Below are 19,182 nucleotides of genomic sequence, written 5' to 3' on the forward strand. Positions count from 1 at the left end.
TGAAAATTCTCCCCTGCTGGTCATAACTTAGGAAAAATAAGGCAACTTTTAAGGAAGTTTTGCTCCTGCACCTACTAAAGGATGATGGAGGGAGGGAAAAGCCTGTAGACACACACTAATGGATGGGAGAACCATGCCTCTCGTTTGAGAAAAACATTTCAAAAAGGCAATTAAGCATCTCTCAAGTGCCATTAAGAGCCAACCCCCTGCTGCCTGCCTGAAGAGTGTGTCTACAGTCTGAGACCTATTGACCCCACTTTCTGCAGGAAATCAGGCAAATTCAAGCCTCCATAATTTGCTAAAGTCTTCCAGATTTCTGCTTGGGAAAAGCAAACCATACAGGCAATTAATACAACAGCAACCTAATTAAATCTCCATTATGGCAGCAAAGCATGAAATGGCTAATGACATAGGGATGGGTTCTCCAAGTCACTGCTCAAGCAACCAAGTGATGAAGGCACATTTGCTCCATTCCCATCTTTATTAACATTCTTGATGGAAATTCACGGAGACTTTCACTTTCAGAGAGGAGAGCAAACAGCAACAGTACATTGATCATCCATCACCTTTCTTTGACAAAGTGCTGACACTCAGCTATGGATAAGACAACCTTTCTCTATCACCCTCCCAGCTAATATCATTAGAAGAGCCAGGATAATTAATCCAAGATTAATAGGTTACTTGCTGTGAATCATTTTTATGAGCAAAAAGGATCAAATTCAAATGTTAGTTTCCTAAGAGTAATTTCATATCACTTAAGTCTCGCAGTCTGAGTTGTCTGACAGCTCTTTGCAGTTCATGTGAAAATCCAAAATAGTGGAACATGAGTGACAGGCTTAGGAATACCCTGAAGCTGGAAGAGAGGAGAAGTCAGGAATGGTTGTGGATGCACACAAGGATTCAGACTGCTGCAGCTGTCCTGTGCATGCTTTACACAAGTGTGTGTGTGTGTAATAATGCCTTAGAAACAAGTCACTTTCCTCTACTATAGCTTGATCAAATATTGTCCTCCCTCTTGGTCATTAAAAACAAGCTGACTACACTTCAGGAAAAATAAATACATTAAGGACAAGGTATCAAGGGAGCTGAATTCTCATTATGTGGGAGGCTTCAGACTGGACTCAATGGGAAGTCTTCAGGTTCAGCTTAGCAGGGGAGTTTGTAACAGACCTTTCTTAGCAGGGTACAGAAGGGAGATAGGTGGGAGCTTCAGGACGTCAATGAACACAACTGGACTGAGAAATGGCCAACCTCAGTATTTAAATTCTACAGAGCCTCAAAGATACTTGTAAAATACCAGAGATAACAAAGACTCAGTCCTATCCCAAAACTTCTTAACTGGCTGTTCACTACTGAAAGAGACTTGAAAAAGGTACGGTAGACACATTAGAAACTACATCACAGAATGGTTTCTGGGAAAACAAGGCTGTGTAAGATGTTCCATGTTAAAGAAGAATCATGAACTTCCCAGCTATCATTTAGTGGGAAAACTCAGCAACAGCACTTAAGAATAAAATTTCACTGCTCCCATGAACAAGACAGTGAGCTTTCCTCCCTGTCCTTTCCTTTTTCACCCTAAGACACCATTTTATTTTCAACACCTAGCCTGCTTGTTGTTAACTACGTATTAGTGAAACTACACAGTCTGAACAATAATTCACTGTCTTTTAAAAGTACAGAGGTAAGGACAGCAGTGTGTTGAACTTAGTAGATAAGCAGTTCTTCTATACATCTAAGCAAAACAGAAATATATCCCCTGCCACTGTGGTTTAGGCTTTTTCAGCTGGGTTGTTCTTAAAATCAATCTAACCTCAATGTGGTTTCAATTACGAATTACCAGACCAAAAAAAAGCCTTGATTTATTCTATTTTTCTCCAATTATTTATGGTAAGTTTCTATTCAATACTTTGAGAAAGTATTTCATCATGCTTCCCATCCTCAAGTGGTCACAGGGCAAAACCAAAGGAATTAACCGTCCCTACTTGTCCTGAGCCAACCAAAGTGCTTACACTCAACAGAAACACAAACCAAGTTGCAGCGGCCATCATTTAATGTTTTAATGAAGATCATAAACCCTCCTCATGAAAATAATTAGCCACAGGACAGACAGGAACTTCTATCTACTGTAGAATAATCCACTGTGTAAGAAAAGTATCCTAACCTCTGGGCAGGTAAATTAAAGAACCAACTGTTAAATCATGTTTCACACACACACAAAAATACCAATACTTACAGCTGAATACATGTGGGATATTCAACCTGTACATAACAGCAACACCAAAAAGAATCGATGAACTGAAATTTATTTAATATAAAAAAGAATACCTATCTTCTAACATAATAAACAAAGCAAGATTTCATCCAGCTGACTGAAACTATCACACAAGTAGCTGGAAACTACAGCAGGAACAGATATCTAATATTGTTCAATGGAAAAAATACCAGATATGCACTGCCCAGAAAAGTGCTAGCTTGTTCTCATTTACATATATATATCTCATAGATAAAGTGTATGCTAATATTTGCTTAATGCTTTGGAGATGACAAATGGTACTAGGAGGGAAGCACAGTTATAACAGTAGCATTATCTGTAGACTGAGGACTATAAAATACTAGTCAAAGAGGTTAAGAATAGTTTAATTTTTTAACAAGTGTCAAGTGCCTAGTAATTGGCAGGACCCACAAAGTATTCTGTAAACGAACATCCTACTTAGGCTTTGCTAAATGAATGGCATTTTGGGCACTAAGATAATTCTGCTATTTTAGTTTACACCAAATGATGGTGCTGTTTTCTGCCTCACTGGAAGAAATGAAATCTGGTATGTTTATTGTTCGCATACTGATATTCTCAAGTGATTATTAAACTCTGGTCTGTATCATCCAAGGTCAGAGCTCAAAAGCAGCCCCTGACAAAAAAAGCCATCTAATGTTTCATAGGTCTACATTATAAACAGGCTTGAAAGAATTTCAACAAAAGCAGCTGAAGAATTCTGAAAAAACTCTGTCTTACTCATTTTTCAGAAACCCATATATGTTAGTGAGGTATAAGGCAAAGAGGAGAATTTAAACAATCTACAATGAAGCATAAGTGAGGAAGTAATTTACGTCTATTAGAGCATAACAAAGTACTTAATTGGAGGTAACAGATCACATCTCAAGCCCAAGTAATTATTTCTAATCCAGCCCAAACTGGTAACCATCAAAATGCGCACTGTAGAATCACTCATTTTCTGGCTTACTTGGACATAACTGATTGCCTCTGCCTAATGGATAATGACTGGGCCAAGAAATACAAAAGAGATTAAACTCCCATGCTTGCAACAAAAGACTGCCTGAGACATAAAGGACTCAAGTGGTCCAGCAATGAATTTCAGTCCCCAAAAGTATCATTTGCTCCTCTTCATTAAAAGAAGGAAATATCTCATAGTGCATTTTTATTCAAAATATTATTCCATAACATACTATATGCTACTAGTCTTCCATTTCCTCGACAGGACAGTGAACAAGTAGAAAAATAATCCACTTTATAACTTTTTTTTGCTTGAGAAAGGCCAACAGTCTTCAGTCAGCCCATAAAAGCACATAAAACTGCTTGGATCACTTCCCCTGTGCGATATACTAAGTATGGAATTAACTGTATATGCATTTATCTTCTGCATACCTTATACTCCCTACTGGAAAAACACCCTCCTGTACCACTGCTGGATCGACACTGTGGTGAAGATACTCAGGCAACACTCTTACTATTATTTTGAGCCAATATAAGGCAAACTAATGCCAAGAAAAGCAGCCTTCAAGCCACCCAGTCCCTCTCTTGCACACACCCCCACTCTCTTTTTCTTTTTTTCTTTTGCCTGGTAAGTTTTATATGAGGAATATTATTTTGGCTAATTCACGGCAAGTGAAACAGAAAAACCAAAAAGAAGGTTGCACATGAAAGAGGAAACTGTAATCCAACTGTAGAAGAGTGCAGGACTGCTTCTTTGGGCAGCAGTACCTACTACAGCAGTTTAAAGTGTTTGGGAAACTACAAACTCTATACAAGATGGGCTGATGTTTCTTTGTGTTGAGACTTGAGAAATATCTCCAGGAATCAGGAACAGGAATAAAGCTTATCCATGTGCAGATCTAGCCATGAGTATGCCTCTCTAATTTTAAGCAAGTATCATTTTCATGCTGACTGTACAAGGTAAAAGCCATCCCCTCAGATACAAAAATCAATGAAATTTTGCAGTAAAAACAATGTAACCATTATTATGCTTGCCGATACGTCTAAATTCCTAGTTTGAAGTATCCAAGCTCAAAGAAAAGCAAAGAGAAGCCTACCAGTCCTACTTTGCAAACTTGGGGCAGCCTTTTGTGAAAGATGAAGCTTTCTCAGCTTTTTCCTCATATGTGCTGCTGTTACAAACTAACTTAATTGACTACTTGAGACCTCTAAAAATCTCTTATCTAGGATACTTACTGCTGCCATCTGCTAAGTGTTTGCTAACTCAAAATTGAATCTATTCTATTATACTATAATCAAAATACTAAATGGCAGAACTATACAAAAACAGAGAAAACAGACTGAAATCAGATGATGAATCTAATTCTGGGAGCAAACGCTTGAGGCTACAATAGCTCAACAAAATACAAAGTGTAATGTGCACCTTGGAGAGTTATGAGCCATTCTAATTGTCAAACTAGAAATAATGGTTATACTGCTTTATCTAACACCTGAAGCAGTTGTAACAATTGAGCAGTACAATACTAGTAACCAGGACATTTTACCAAACTTTTTCTGTTATTTCTCAGGATCCTAGTGGCATACTAAGTAAAATGAACCCCTATAAGCAACACAAAAAACTCCCCACCTTAAACAAAGGAGGCAGGCAGGTAAGCAACCATGGCCAAGGGTTCTTTCTAAGTATCTTTCTCTGCATAATGATTTTGCACAGCAAGCTTTTCTTTCTGTTAGAAAGGTGAATTTGTCATAGCAACTAAGTTCATAAACCTTTTAAAGCTGGCATTTTCCTGTATGGATATTCTATAGGCAAATCTGTGCTCTCTTTTTCAAAACCTCACTATTCAGAGCCCAGGAATCTGAGCTCTATTAAACAGTCTTGTACTGATTAAAGAAATTTCTGGCTAATTTCAGTAAGCCCTTAAAACAGTGATTGCACCTCTGCACCTCTTGTTAATGTGCCTACAGCTTCCACATACTCTTTCTGCACCTTTGTGTTCCTATTGAAACCACGTAACAGGAACAAAAGCATACAGAAGAGTACTTAATCCCTACTGACCACAACATCACATGGAAAAACAAGCAGAGCTAAAGGAACTGGGTATTGAGGCGGCTGAGTTTGAAGGCAGAACACACATGGCAAGTTCTGGAGGTTAGTTCTGGCTAGCAACATAAGAATTTTTGACACCCAGTTACTAACACTTTTCACTGCAGTATTAATGTTAACTCACAGGTGCTTATTTTAAGTTAGCTATATCCTGGCCCTGAGGCTGACCTGAAATCATTTTCTTTAAAAGCTTCAGCCATGAAGTTTATTTAGAGAAACATATAGGACATTAGTTATTTTGCCTTCCTAGCAAAGTTAGAGGATACAGTTGCCATCTTCTGCTACCTCAAATGTACATATGTAAGTCCTTTCAACTATAATGTTTCATCCAGGCTTACTAGAAATTGTAACAGTGCAGTGAGTGGATATTAGGCAGCAGTTAGATGAGACACATACTCAGGCTCAAGCAGATTATTCCTGCCCAACCAGCAGACAACTCTGGAACTCTGACTAGTGCATTTATTAAAAAAAAAAAAAAAGTATAGGAGAGAATCCAGGAAATGTTTTTAGGTTCCCTTTAAAGACTGAGTAATCCTTAAGAATTTTCTTCATTTCACTGTGTTTAAAGGTGCTTGGTTCTGCTAGCATAATTGTGAAGGTGTTAAGATGTTCTGATTCCCTTCTTGTGGAGTACACACTTGTGCAGATTAATTTCTTCCTTAAATACTGACCAGGGCCACATTTCCTCTCCAAGAAATGACAAAAGGAGATTATTAATGCCTTTGGCTAGGCAATGGAAACACAACTTCTGAAGCACAGCAATGAACTTCTAACTCTTCCTCAGCAATTGTTCACACTCCATCGGCCGGAAGAGTTCAAAGTAAAACACACTCTGCTCCTGAGTACTCCTACCCAGCTTTCTTTCTCTAAACTATCATAAAGCAAGACAGTTAACAAGTTTGGTTTTATTAGTAAAACAACACTATTTTTTATATTTTGACACAGAGAAAATTAACTGATTATGAGTGAAAATCATCTACAGAGTTTTATATAGTCAAAAATCAGAACCAGCTGCTTGGTGCAGGAGGTTAATTAATACTGCACCATTTTTTCTTAACAGAAGTGAGTTCAACCTGTGAAACTTTAAATTAAACCAAAAACCCCCCCCAAAAAAAATCAGCAAAACTTTGATCATCAGTTTCTCTATAAGATAAATTGTTAAGAAATAACATGGAGAAAATTATAGGCATAGGAATAATTAGCTATTTCAACAGAATTATATGAAAGATCCTTGCAGATTGTTTGAGATCTTCAGCATTTCCACTATTTTCTCTGCAGTCATACAGACTGTGCCCAAATACTTGCAGTGCTCCAAACTCTCCCTGAATTCAATAGAAATAAAGTGTGTGTGTGTGTGTACGTGTATGCATCAAGGATAAATAAATAAATAAATAAATAACCAAGGAAGCAATTTAACATGTGCAATAGCAAATTTAAAAGTTCTCATCTTAGTGCCAGGACATAAAATGAACTGCTAGTTATTTTGCCAATTGTCATAAAATATATTAGCTTCATCTGTGCAAGTTACCAGCACAACACATACACACACAAACTCACATACACAGAATTACTACCAAGTTTCATAGTGCATACCTTTTATACGAGGAAAAAACCAAAACCAAATCCACAATTTGTTTTATGAGTAAATCAAACAAATCAACTTACCACAGCTGGGGGATCATTCCATTCTTCATAAGAAATGGCAGCATATGGGTAAATTCTATCATTGATAATCTGAAGGGTAGCAAGAGCAATTGCTTTCATCGATCGAAAATATGCTTCCCAGAACCACCTTGCCTGTAAAGAGAATAAAATTCACTTTCACATTGCACAGATCCAGTGCTTAACAATCAATTTTGGCTTGCCATGCACAATCTGTTCCATGCAGTCTACATGTCAGGTGGAAATTAAATTAGGAGGCATGGTTATTGTAGATAGAGTATTTCCATAAAGCCTGAAGGCTTCAAACTCAACTCCACCCCCTAAAAGGACTCACAGCCAATAAAAAGAAGCAGCAGCATTATTTTGCAAGTGAGTAAACAGAATGAGAATATTTGAAGGAATCAAATATTTTTGCACTGATGGGTATGTCCAAAATGACACTGTTCTGGAGCTTGTCATCCAGAGAGAGTGCAAAGCAACATCAGTTTAGAATAGAATCACTTCCCTCTCCTTATTTCTCTTCCTGGTAGGACTTAACAGCTGGATAACAGGCTGGTTACCAAGAACATGAAACAAAAATACTACCACATTCAAGTGTAAAAGCAGAAGAATTATATAAACAGGTAAGAATAAATAAAAATATACTAAATAAAGCAAATTCCACATGCTAAGCAAAAGCCCCATTCCTTAAGAAAAATGTATTATCCAGAACTCAGCAGCAACCTATCTAAAAAGAAAACCAGAAGCAGATTAAGAATTAGAACGGACCAGAACAGCTAACTTCTCTGTTCAAGTATGCTAAATAAACAGAAGTAAGAACACAGATTCCAAATTTTATTTTAGAACAATTGCTGTAAGCAACACTAAGTAGGAAGGAGAAACTATTTAATGTAACCTTTTAACAATAACTTTATAAGCAATTAAGTAACTACTAATAGTGTGAAATACAAGATTATGTATTCCATTGTTATTAAATGACAGCATTCCTATAATGTTCTAAGGTTCTTTATTAATACTGTAATACCTAGTATTATCTAGCATCATAAAAATCAAAGATGGTTTTCTTCCTTCAGCAAAACTAGGATGGATCTGATCCAGCTTCTCTTTGCTTAAAGAATGTTTGCAGTGTCAGGCAAGATCACACCTTTATACCAGAAGCAAATCTGGAGAAGAGGGCAGAGGGAATTTATGTTTTATAGACTAATATTTATGTAATTAATTTTTTGTAAAGAGCCATAAAATGTTCCCACAGTTAGTTGTAATATTTTTGGAGTTGTGTTTCTTTAAGGCAGAACTCAAAACCTTCTAAGGGGATTTGAAGTCCCCAAACAGATGTTTCAGGGTCTCATTACTTCCTCCCCACCTTGTTTGCTTTTATAAAGCAGAACTGATTAACATGGCTTGCTAGTGTCTGCTGCTCCACATGCTGAGTTACTAAATATTTTGGGAAAGTTTTCTATTGGGAAGATGTATGTTGATTCCATCTGAAATGTATTTTCTACTCTTCGTGGTGAGGTTGAAAAGCTTATGTTGGAATGTAAGAAATAAAGGGGATAAAAATCCCATGAACAAATTTGTGGTACAGGAGAGAGTAACAACAACAAAAGAAAAAGGTTTCTGTTACAGACTCCTATGCCAACTTTGTTATTATTCTTACCTAGCTTTACTGAGCTCTCTGTTTCTCTTTTCCATATCTATGAATCCAGAAAACTCAAGAGTAACTTCAATATACTAAGCAATGTTTATAAGGTATGGTAATTGTAATACACTAATTAGAGCTACCTGAATGCCTTTCAGGATCTTGAAATAAACAATACATAAGTCCAGACCTTAGCTTTCACATAGCATTCATTACACACAGACTACAACTATGATAAAGTCAGGCTTCTCCTTTAAACTTGAACTGAAATTAGCTTCTTGTACTCTAGAAGCCTGCTTGATGAGGTTTCCAGATTTTTCTAAGGAAGCACACTATGTGGACACAGACTTGTAGAGAATGCTAGCTTTGTACACACCTAAATATTGCTTAGGCCATGGGCAACCTAGGTGGTAAACAGAGATCAAACATCTACTTCATGTAACTGCCAAGACAACACAGAGCAATGTACATTAACCTGGTATGGCTTACGAGGAATTGAAAGCAGAAAGAATAGTAATTTCTCTTCTAAATTTCTGGATAAAGAGAAAATCTAGGATAGATCCAAAATGAAAGATAGAAAAGCATTACTTTCTATAACAATTTTACCAACGTTTTGAAGAATCAAATCTAGTGTACTGTATGACTTGATTGACAATGAGAAATACATTATGTTATTGGGTTGCCCAATGGGTTGGAAGTGACTGGAAACTCTCATTACACAATAGATTGCCCATGAAATTAATTCATCTGAATTCAATTTCTGCAGTAAATTTAACAAAGCCATGACAACTTCATTATGGAAGCCAAAGACTGAAGGAATTGGAGACCAAATTCTCTCGTCTCGCCAAGCAGTGAGTTCTGCAGACCAAGTTCACAAACACAGGCATGCCAGTAAGTAGTTGTAAATTGTTGCCCTTCCTTCCTTCCTTCCTCCTGCCCCACTTTCAACTGCTGCATCCTCATTAGATGAGCCATAAAAACCTATCACATTCCGTAAAGGCCAAAATTTCTTAATATAATGTAGCGTTATTAATTTATCTCTACAAATACACATGCACACCTTGAGAAAGAGAAGCAGTATCTGTAGGACAGATGTTCCTTAAACCAAGTAAGGAAGCATCCAGCCCCAAAGTTCAATTCCACTTGTTTTCAGTTCCAGGATTTAGTTCAATCAGACTATGAAGAAACTAAACAGACAGTATTCAGCACATACCAGCACAGGCAAGAGCTTGGGAAGGGAGCATTTGCACTTATTTAATACCAGACAACAGGCAGCAGCATGCAGCAACAGGGCAGCCTACTCATAGAAAGTAAGATTTATTTAGGTAAGGTGCTTTTTTCCTTAGAAATAAACACACTTGCGGGCCCAGCATCTCTTTATAAGCTCTTTACAAGCCAACATAGCATCAGGTTACAGAATGCATTAATATAATGTTTATCAGTTCTAGTGTTAATGCCACTAATGGTGCTCTGGTGTAGAGTGCAAGACAGATCAATGTAAATCTTTTGATTGGTTTGTGAAAAAAAAAAACCCACTGGGTATAAGGCAAGGAAAGGACTACCTTCTGTAACATTTAGATCCAGGGGAAAACAGTCCATGAAAGGAACTTTCTAGCCTCCTGTCTTTTCACAGCCCATGATTTGGTGGGAGTTGGTAAAAGCAGCAAGAGGGGAAAAAAACAAAATTCACAAAAGAGTAGTAAAATTTAACTGCCCATAAACCACCACTTTTCTCAACTTTTAGGTCAGGCGCCATGATGCTGTGAGATTCTGCCCCACTGCAGCAGTTCAGTGTTCCCAAAATGCCTTGAAAGGGTTTACAAGGCCTTGAAATACAACCATTTTCACACCACCTATGGTGACTCTACTTAAATGCTTTCCCTTCTTAATGACTCTTGGTGTTCCTGGTTTTTACTCCCAGCTGGATTAGAGAAGTCTATCTAAGCAAAAGAGTGTGGCCTACCTGCTGCAACAGCACTGGCCTGGAAACTTGGTGATCTTCCTTTTAATCCTGGTTCTCTTACTTATTTACAGATAAAAGTTTGGCATTTATTTGATTTCTTGTTTCTGCTTCAGCCTCTCAGCAGTATGTGTAATATTGACCTCAAAGAGATGCTGTGAGACTTAAACATTCTAAACCTTTCAAATTTTGGGATGGACAGATGAATAGAAAAAAAAAAACAATAACTTTATCTTCTCCTTTTATTTGTAAATAGAAACTTTAAACTAGTAAAACACTTAGCTAAGTAACTGAAGTACCTGACTGCAGTAACCCTTTGCTAAAATGTGTAAATATCTACAGCTCAGCTGTGCACCTGACAGCTCTGGATACAGAAGAGCATGCACAAAGACCTGCTGAAGTCCTATGTCATACTGTAACAAAGCAAACGTTTTCTAAGGTATGAGAGACAGCACGAGTCAACTACTCAGATTGGTCCCAGGCAACCTCCCCTCCCCCCAAACTATCTGCATTGGGCAGGAGGATTAAATGGGCTACTGAGGTTCAGGAGAAATTGAATTTTTGTATGTTTGCCCTATACTAAAAATGCATATGAATGTAGCTGATGTTATAGAATAGTCAGATAGCAAACCTGAGTTCTCAAGAGCCCTACTGACCTCTCCTGCAAAATGGGACTGAAGAGAGTGTAAGTTTCTCTTTTGGAGCAATATGCATTTTATAAAAAGTTTCCCAAAACAAATTTTGGGTTCAGACTGAGGACCCTACAGCCCCAAGTTCCCACATTTTTCTGCTTATAAATTGTAATCTGCACCCTCTTTCTGTACTGTTTTACTGTTCCTGCATCTGGTTCCCTGTACCAACAGCTTCCTTGCTGATCATACTACTACATACTCTTTTAGTATGCAGCTCTCCAGCAAAGATGATACTAGCTGGGCCAGCTAAAACCAGTGATATCTTTGGGTCTTTTACACAGGCTTATAAGAAAGAAGAAGACCTCATACTATTAAGAATTCAGCAGTATTTTGTTGTTTCTAGAAAACTGTGAGAGTTTGAGATTAAAAAAAAATGTTTGATTAGTTTAGGAACCTTGGCAATATCACTCAATCATATTCAACACACCTAGAGCTGGCTGGCTCATTCTCGCTGTAATCAGTGCAGGAAAAAATAGGGCTATTCAGGCAGAAATTTAGAGCTCTGCTACCTTAAAATACCTTCTGATAAATCTGTTCTTCTCTTGGTAAGGGAGCATGAGAGGATAAAATAAGTGACTAGCTGTAGGTCATGGTCCTTCTTCCCCTTAAAGTTCTGTTTTCAGTAGTGACCTGAAGTTGTCTCATTTTTCCCAGGGAGGTGTGAAGATTTGAAATGCAAATCTAGGCTACACAAATGTAGGCTACATTTTTCAAAAATAATTAATGTGTTTCAGCCATAACAATAAGAGTTAGAGAGCTGTGCTCTGAAAAGCTGTCTCACTTTTGGGGTGCCAGTACAATTACCTGAAACTGGAGGTAAACTCTTTAGAAATTGCAGTCTGAAAGTAAAAATTAGTTTCTCGTCCCCATACATGGACTATGCAGGAATTTTAAAAGCTAATCCATTAAATCAATTAAATACTGGTAAAATCATGCTAACTTGCCTAAAACTGTAAAGTTGTCTGATTTTTATGTTTTCTAGAATATCAGACTAAAAGCATCTTTCAAATTCAACCTAAACTGTCTGTGTTGCATGTGGTTCTCACTGCAGGCCTATCCAAGAAAAGCAGTAGTGCAGGCAGTATATAAAGAGTGCTCAGAACATCAGCATGTCACCTCTACAGCTAAAAAAATGGAGGTAAGCAAGTAATTGAAGTTTTGGAGGCCCCTGATCACTTCAGATAAACACTAATCCATAATTCAGCATCAGGGTTATCTGAACTTTAAACCAGAAGTTCCTCTGCAAGGGAAAAAACAGGAATGAGCAGTAGAACAATGCAGGGCACATACTGTTGTTTCCAGTTAACTAAGGTTTGCTTCTAATGTAACCTGACAATAATAATGTAATAGTAATCTGACAATAATGTAATTATCTTAATATTATTTCTGAACTTTCATTCCATCTTTCAACTCTTGTTCCTGAGTTATGCATGACTCTCAAGTAAAGCCCTGAAAATACTCAATTCATCGATTTCATTTATACAGATTATATGAGTGGCCTGTAGAGGAATATTCCTTAATTACAAGATACTTCAGCAGTATGAGCAAACAAAACAATAATTTGTATCATTACAGTCAAATATTTTAAGAAAGAGATTCTAGACAGACTTTTCATGGTGCTGGTTATTGTAATTCAGCTTCCAAAACAATCTCTTCAAAAGTGAAGCAGTAAGTGGCTTTAATCCTTTGGCTCAATACTCTCTGCTGCAGTAATTTCAGCTATGAAACAAGCACATTTGCCTCCTTCAGATACAACAGAGAGTGAAAACTGAATCTTTCCATTATCCAAATTTCTTTTTTTCCTTTTTCTTTTTGAAGCTGCCAATTCATAAGGGGACAGAGGTCAGAGTTCAAAATGCTAATCTTACCCTTCAGACACCAGCCACTTGGGAGTAACTCACTTCTAGTCACTCTCAGTTTTATTGCTGGAGACTACTTGCTGACTCTTAGAAGAGTTAAAAGAAAATGTTAGTGCAAGCTCAGATATTAAAATTAAGCTTCTTGCACTGCAGCCTTCCTCAAATTCTCCTCCTTGGTGCTTTGAAAAGAATCACACCAATTGTAGCAATCCATATGTTCAATACATACTGTGCATATATGAGAATGGTTCTTAGAAGCATATCTGTTAAAGTTAACATTTTCACTCTTGCTTCCACACTTCCACATAATATTGGGAGTTTGAGGGGTTTTTTGATTTGTTTTAGGGGTGGTGGGTTTTGAAGGTTTTTTTTGCTTTGGTCTTTCTAAGGTTTTCATCTTCTGTTATGAAGAGCCTTATTCTGCTTAAATATGTGACACAAAAGAAGGTCTTTTCAATAAAAGAGTTCTCATTCTCTCCCATGAAGTGGGAACTTTTTATACAGTTTTGAAATCCGGCATTATCTTTACCCTTAAAATATGGATTTCCGCTATTCCTTGTCCTAGTGATAGCAACTTAATTCTAAAAATAGCAAGAACACAAGACTTGAATAGATAAAAATATCACTTAGCACTGGTGCTATCCCCTCCCTCCATACATTTCTGCACCTCAAACTTGCTTCTTTGATTAATGAGTATGTCAACTTAGTAACTCTGTTGCAGAAGGCAACATTGCACCAGCCAGGAAACCTAACTTACTGTCCTGGCACCCTACAAATCCATGGTCAAAATACATTCCAGTTACGGAGCCAACAAACAGATACCAGCACTATGAGCAGCAAGGAACCACCCCATTCTCAGCTTTGGCTGGAAATACTGTTGCAAAGTATGGAGACAGAGCCAGAAAAAAAAAGCAGCAGGATGAGAGGAAAAAGCAACAAAACCATAAAAAAACCTCCAGCCAAACAAAACCCTGAAGTTTCACGTAGCATTTACAGCTTTAAAAACATGTGATATAAAAAATTACTACCATTTTCTGAATTCCCCTTGCTCCCAAAGAGCTTTCAGTTGTGTCTTCCTATTTACAGGCAGATGGCATGTGTTGACACCATAGAAATAACACAGCTGAAAAAGAGAAATACAGATACTACTCTAGGTTCCAGATAAATCATTATATCTACATAGTCATTGATAATGATGTGAAAACACAAAAAATAGCCCACTCTCTTCCCTCCAGTTTCCAGGAGTTTTTGTGGCTCCCTAATTACTCCAATTTCACCAGGCTATTACCATAAAGGAAGTGGCAGGCACACCTAACCTGGGAAGAAGTCAAAAATACTTGAACCTGTATCATCTTTATCATGGTGTCTGTCCTCCACACACTCCTTTAACATAAAACCAGACCTACAGTGAGCTAGAATTGTGTTATCACTGATTCAACAGCAGTCTGGAAAACAACAGAAAACAAATATGTGTATGTAATTGCAGGGAACATTCAACTATTGCATGACCAGAAGTTGGGGGGTGGGAGGATGTTTTATCCACATTTCTTGACAAGTGATGGACAGCTCCTGAAACCGAAAGCAATAGGTTTCTAGTCCTAGGGGTATTGCCTTCAAATATGTCTATGTTCTCAGGGTAGATCAGTTTTCCCTGCTGCAGGCATCCTGCTGAGAGGTGAGGTCCCAAGCAAAACACAGGAATCTGACTGCAAGTCTTTGAGGTGGCAGGAGCCAAGGGAGGTTCAAAGACAAGGCTGGCTGGTGGGCAGCACCTCTGAGTACTGCAGAGGTTAGAGGTTAGTAAAGCAGGAGCCACTGGCCAATAAAACAGTGTTTGGAGAGCCCACTCTATAGATAAATTGGGGATCTGTTTACACCTTTCCCAGCTTTCTGAGTTACACACACTGATGCTTCCCACTGTGATCTTGTCCTGTGTCCACCAGCATCTCCCTTCATCGGCAGCTGCCCTGCTCTCTGCTGGTTGGCTTTATAACATAGCTAAAGGATGCTTGGAAACTTTTAATCAGCATCCAGCATCAAAAATAAATAAATAAAAGCACAACTGCTTTTATTTGTGTCAACTGCTGCAATAAGATCTGGCTTGTCTGAGATTTCCCATGACTGCTGTACTAATGCTGGGAGAATAGAAGCTTAAATTCCCTTGATTAGAGAAGCTAAACACAAAGCAAGCTCAGTGCCAATCACACACATGAAAGGACAGCTTTTTGAAGGAAGAAAAAAAACTCTAGGTAAGGTTACCACCATATTATAGCTGTCAAAAATCAGCACATACCTCAATTTCAGAGCTTAAGCTCTATACCAGGAAGAACTTGCCCTTTTGATGAAGGCATGTATTGCTCAGTTTCCTGTAAGCTATATAGCTCTGTTTTATATAAGCACAAACATAATACACATACCCCCATACACACAGTTCTCAACATTGGACAACTTTAACCACAGACATTACTGCCAGCATTGCTTGAATACAAATATATCTTACTGACTTCTCTGAGGATAAAAGCTGAAGGACCGGCAGTCATGAGGTTTTTTTCCACATCTACTGGAAAAATTCCATTTAGGACATGGTGCTGCTTTTTTCCTCCACATCTTAAAAATAACTGTCTTAGCTTGGGCTATATAAAAATACCTCATCCTTAGTGGCTCAAACTGCACATGGCTGTATGGCTATCTGATGAAATGGGGAAGGTGAGTATTAACTGCTGGTTGTGATAATACTATGTGGTAGTCACACTACAACAAAACAGGACTGAAAATAAATATACATTAAAAATCATTGATAGACATCAACAAGAGTTATTCATTTCTTCTTGGTAAACATCTGGAATAGCATGCTATTATTTACTCCATAAAGCCAAATTTTGTAAAAAAGAGAAGTAATATCAAAGATAAATATTAAAGCCTATGTAATAAGCCCTTGCTACAAAAAAAAAAGGGAAGTACTCCACTAAAATTTGCATTTTTATCATGTATTAATCTTTTGCTTCACCTGAACAATTAAAAAATGTGACAATAGAGTTGTTTTCCCTCTCCCCTTGATACATGTTGGCTACTACTAGGTAGGAACAGACCAGAAACTGAACCAGTGGTGAGAGGAAGAGCGCAGGGCCTGGGCTGGTGCTGAATCTTACTGAAGCATTTCAGAAAGTTGCTTAATGGGTACAGTACTCATGCTCAGGCTTAACCTCACGACCTAATCAGGATCGGGAAAGTTTTTTCCAGTGTCACAAAGGGCACCATTGATATGTTTTGCTTTTGTTTGCTATAGTGTTGGAATGCATATTTATGGTAGACTGCTGTGGGGGGAACAGAGATTCTGTGGACCCCCTGGGACCAGAATTCCACTACCAGAGTCTGGTTACAGGAAACCGTACTTCTTAATCTTAACCATAATCTAACAACTTCTATCCATGATTCCCTACTCCAATATTAGCATCCTAGAATATGCACACCCTCTACAACGCTTCTCTCCATAGCATATCTACAGAATCAGGATTCTCACCAGGATTCAAAGACAACTAATGCCAGGTGCCATTTTAATTTCTAAAGAGCATTCAAAATTGTTGGTAATAAAAAAAAAGGGGAAAGGAAAAGGAAGAAGCCAAACTCCAGATACAAAGTACACCATTTGCAAGCTAAGGGGCACTACAGTATATTCCTAAAACAGCCCACTATTCAGTTTGTAAAAGAGACACATAATTTTCCTACCTTCAGCCATCTAAGAAATTATTCAATATATCTGCATAATTTACAGACAAAGATTAAAGGAAAAGCTGTCTAAAGATTATCTAGCAGCAAATTGTTTCTATAGAAAATATAAGACCTTTCTAATGTAAAAGCCAAATGTCTTCCTACTGTCTTGTAAGATGCATTTGATATAGTCATTAAAACAGGACGCAGATTTCTAAATTCCATTATTAATATTATGATTTGACCTTGTACAAGTTATTTACATAATACAAAATGGATACAAGACCAAGGTGTATTTACTACTCTTTTCAATATACTCACATGCAAATTACTACAGCAATGCAGAGTATTTATGCTATATAGATAAACGCTAAAGTTGTAACACTTTCAATAATTAAAGGGGGTAAGCAAAGCAAGCAAATTTGATAAGGAATGTGATGCGGTACAAACTGTACAGCAGCAGAGGGAAAGCACAGAGTAACAAAGAAAGAGTGGAACACCAGGAGATATGCTTAATCATCCATTTGTCTGCAGCTAACTGCTTCATGTGCATGACAGAATATTTTCAAATATCTTTCTGAAAGTACATGCCTTTCCAATTTCTGGATCATCTGGTTTATCTGTAGTCTATCCAAGTTGTGTATAGCAATCTGCAAAGGGTAAGTACCAAAAATCCACTGTGCAACAAGATACAGACTCTTAAAACACAGACTCTTAAAATCTGATCTGAAAAACAAAAAAAAATTATCTTAAAATAGCATAATTTTCCTCTTACAGTCAAGTTTAACCTTTTATTGTTTAGAAGCTGCCAATGTAGATACAAAACCAGCCCAAATGTATCCCATAAAAATTATTCATGGAGGTGCTGATTGGTCTCAAATTTCAGAGCTCTTTCTCAGAGATGCCACGAAGACAGTTTTCTTCATTCTGAAAAACAACAAGGCAGGACAGGCAAGAAGAAAAAAAAAAATCTAGGATAAGGATACTCTGCAACAACTGAAGGGAGTGGGGAGCAATGAAAGTCTCATATATAAATGCCAGGGATTCTACAACTCCCATGGTGATCCTGGCAGCAAGCCAGGAAAAAGTTTTTTCTTTCCTTTGCTGTTTGCAGCAACAAATCTTTCCTCTGGGGGAGGGGTGAGAGGGCTGGAACTAACTTCACTGCATCTGATAATATGGCAAATTGTCCAGGCCTGACATTTATGGGGGACCCGGAGCTTCACTGAAGCACTCTGGGAGGATTAAAGCAGGGTTAGGCTCTGCAGTCGCACTCCTTAAAATGCTACAAATGGCAGACAGATGAAAGTTCACTTAAATTTGATAATGATGATTCTAAAGAACCCAGAGACAGAAGCTGTCCCCTGTCAGGGAAAGAACTGCAGCTGTAAGTTTAATATTCTCATTAAAAGGACTTGTAAAAACCTAAGTATGCTCAAAGAGCATCTAGTGTCCAGATATTGAAATGAATTTCTGTTTAATTGGTTAACAAGACCTAAATCCCATCTCTTTCATGTAAGCTGCACCACCCACAGGAAAACTCCACCACCCATTTGCTTTAACTCTATCCAAGACCATTTCACTGCAAGAATGGGATGTTTCACACGCTGGCAGTGATTGCCTGGAGCCAGCAGAAAGGCTCATATAGCTGTCAGCAAGCTGATAAGAGTTGAAATTACTCTACAGAGCCCTCTTTAAAGAGGAGCCAAAGAAGCACATTAAATGAAAGGGAGGAGGGTCAGAAAAGCCAGCCACTCATGTTATTTTAACGTGGCACTAAAACAAGTCATTGATTTACGCTTGTGTCTTCAGCTCTGTTTGACCTGGAGACTGAACTTTTCTTCAGGTCAGGGCTGAGGCACATGGGATGTGCACAAGAAAAACCGCAACAGCTTGTCCAGGTATTCCAACTGTGGGAACAAACATTGTAAGCTACATATTTTCTATGTACCTTTTTTTACACTGAATTTACATCCTTTTTTAGCCTTTAATTGTCCACACAGGCTAAAAACACAAGAGGTTGTGATTACCTAAAACTTCAGGTAATGAAAAGCAAGAATGATACATGGCCACTATTTGAGAGGGTACCTTCTGGGGCTTTGGGAAAGTGAATTACATATTCATCCAAAGAAGGAAGCTATACATCACTTTCAACAGTCTCTCACTGAAGTGTTTGGCAGCCAGTGAAGTCAAGATGCATTTTAAAAAACACTGATTATCTGACAAGGTTATTACACAGGGCAATATAATACTAAAGTCTTTTGTAAACATGAGTCCTGAAGCTACATCACTGTGCCTGCAGCAGCCCTCACCAAATGGCCTTCTGTTC

At 37.9% G+C, this 19,182-nt stretch overlaps 1 protein-coding gene across 2 annotated transcripts in view; it reads right to left on the reverse strand.

The window, feature by feature from the left end:
* The window catches only part of EXT2 (exostosin glycosyltransferase 2), a 73,412-nt gene that overhangs the window by 33,224 nt on the left and 21,006 nt on the right, over positions 1 to 19,182 (reverse strand). For both annotated transcript variants that reach the window (XM_039552507.1, XM_010409010.4), the window contains exon 8: positions 6,999 to 7,130. In XM_039552507.1, the coding sequence (XP_039408441.1) occupies positions 6,999 to 7,130 (132 nt within the window). The remainder of the gene's footprint in view (positions 1 to 6,998; positions 7,131 to 19,182) is intronic.

Source organism: Corvus cornix, chromosome 5 (genome assembly GCF_000738735.6).
Source record: "Corvus cornix cornix isolate S_Up_H32 chromosome 5, ASM73873v5, whole genome shotgun sequence".
NCBI classification, from domain to species: Eukaryota; Metazoa; Chordata; class Aves; order Passeriformes; family Corvidae; genus Corvus; species Corvus cornix.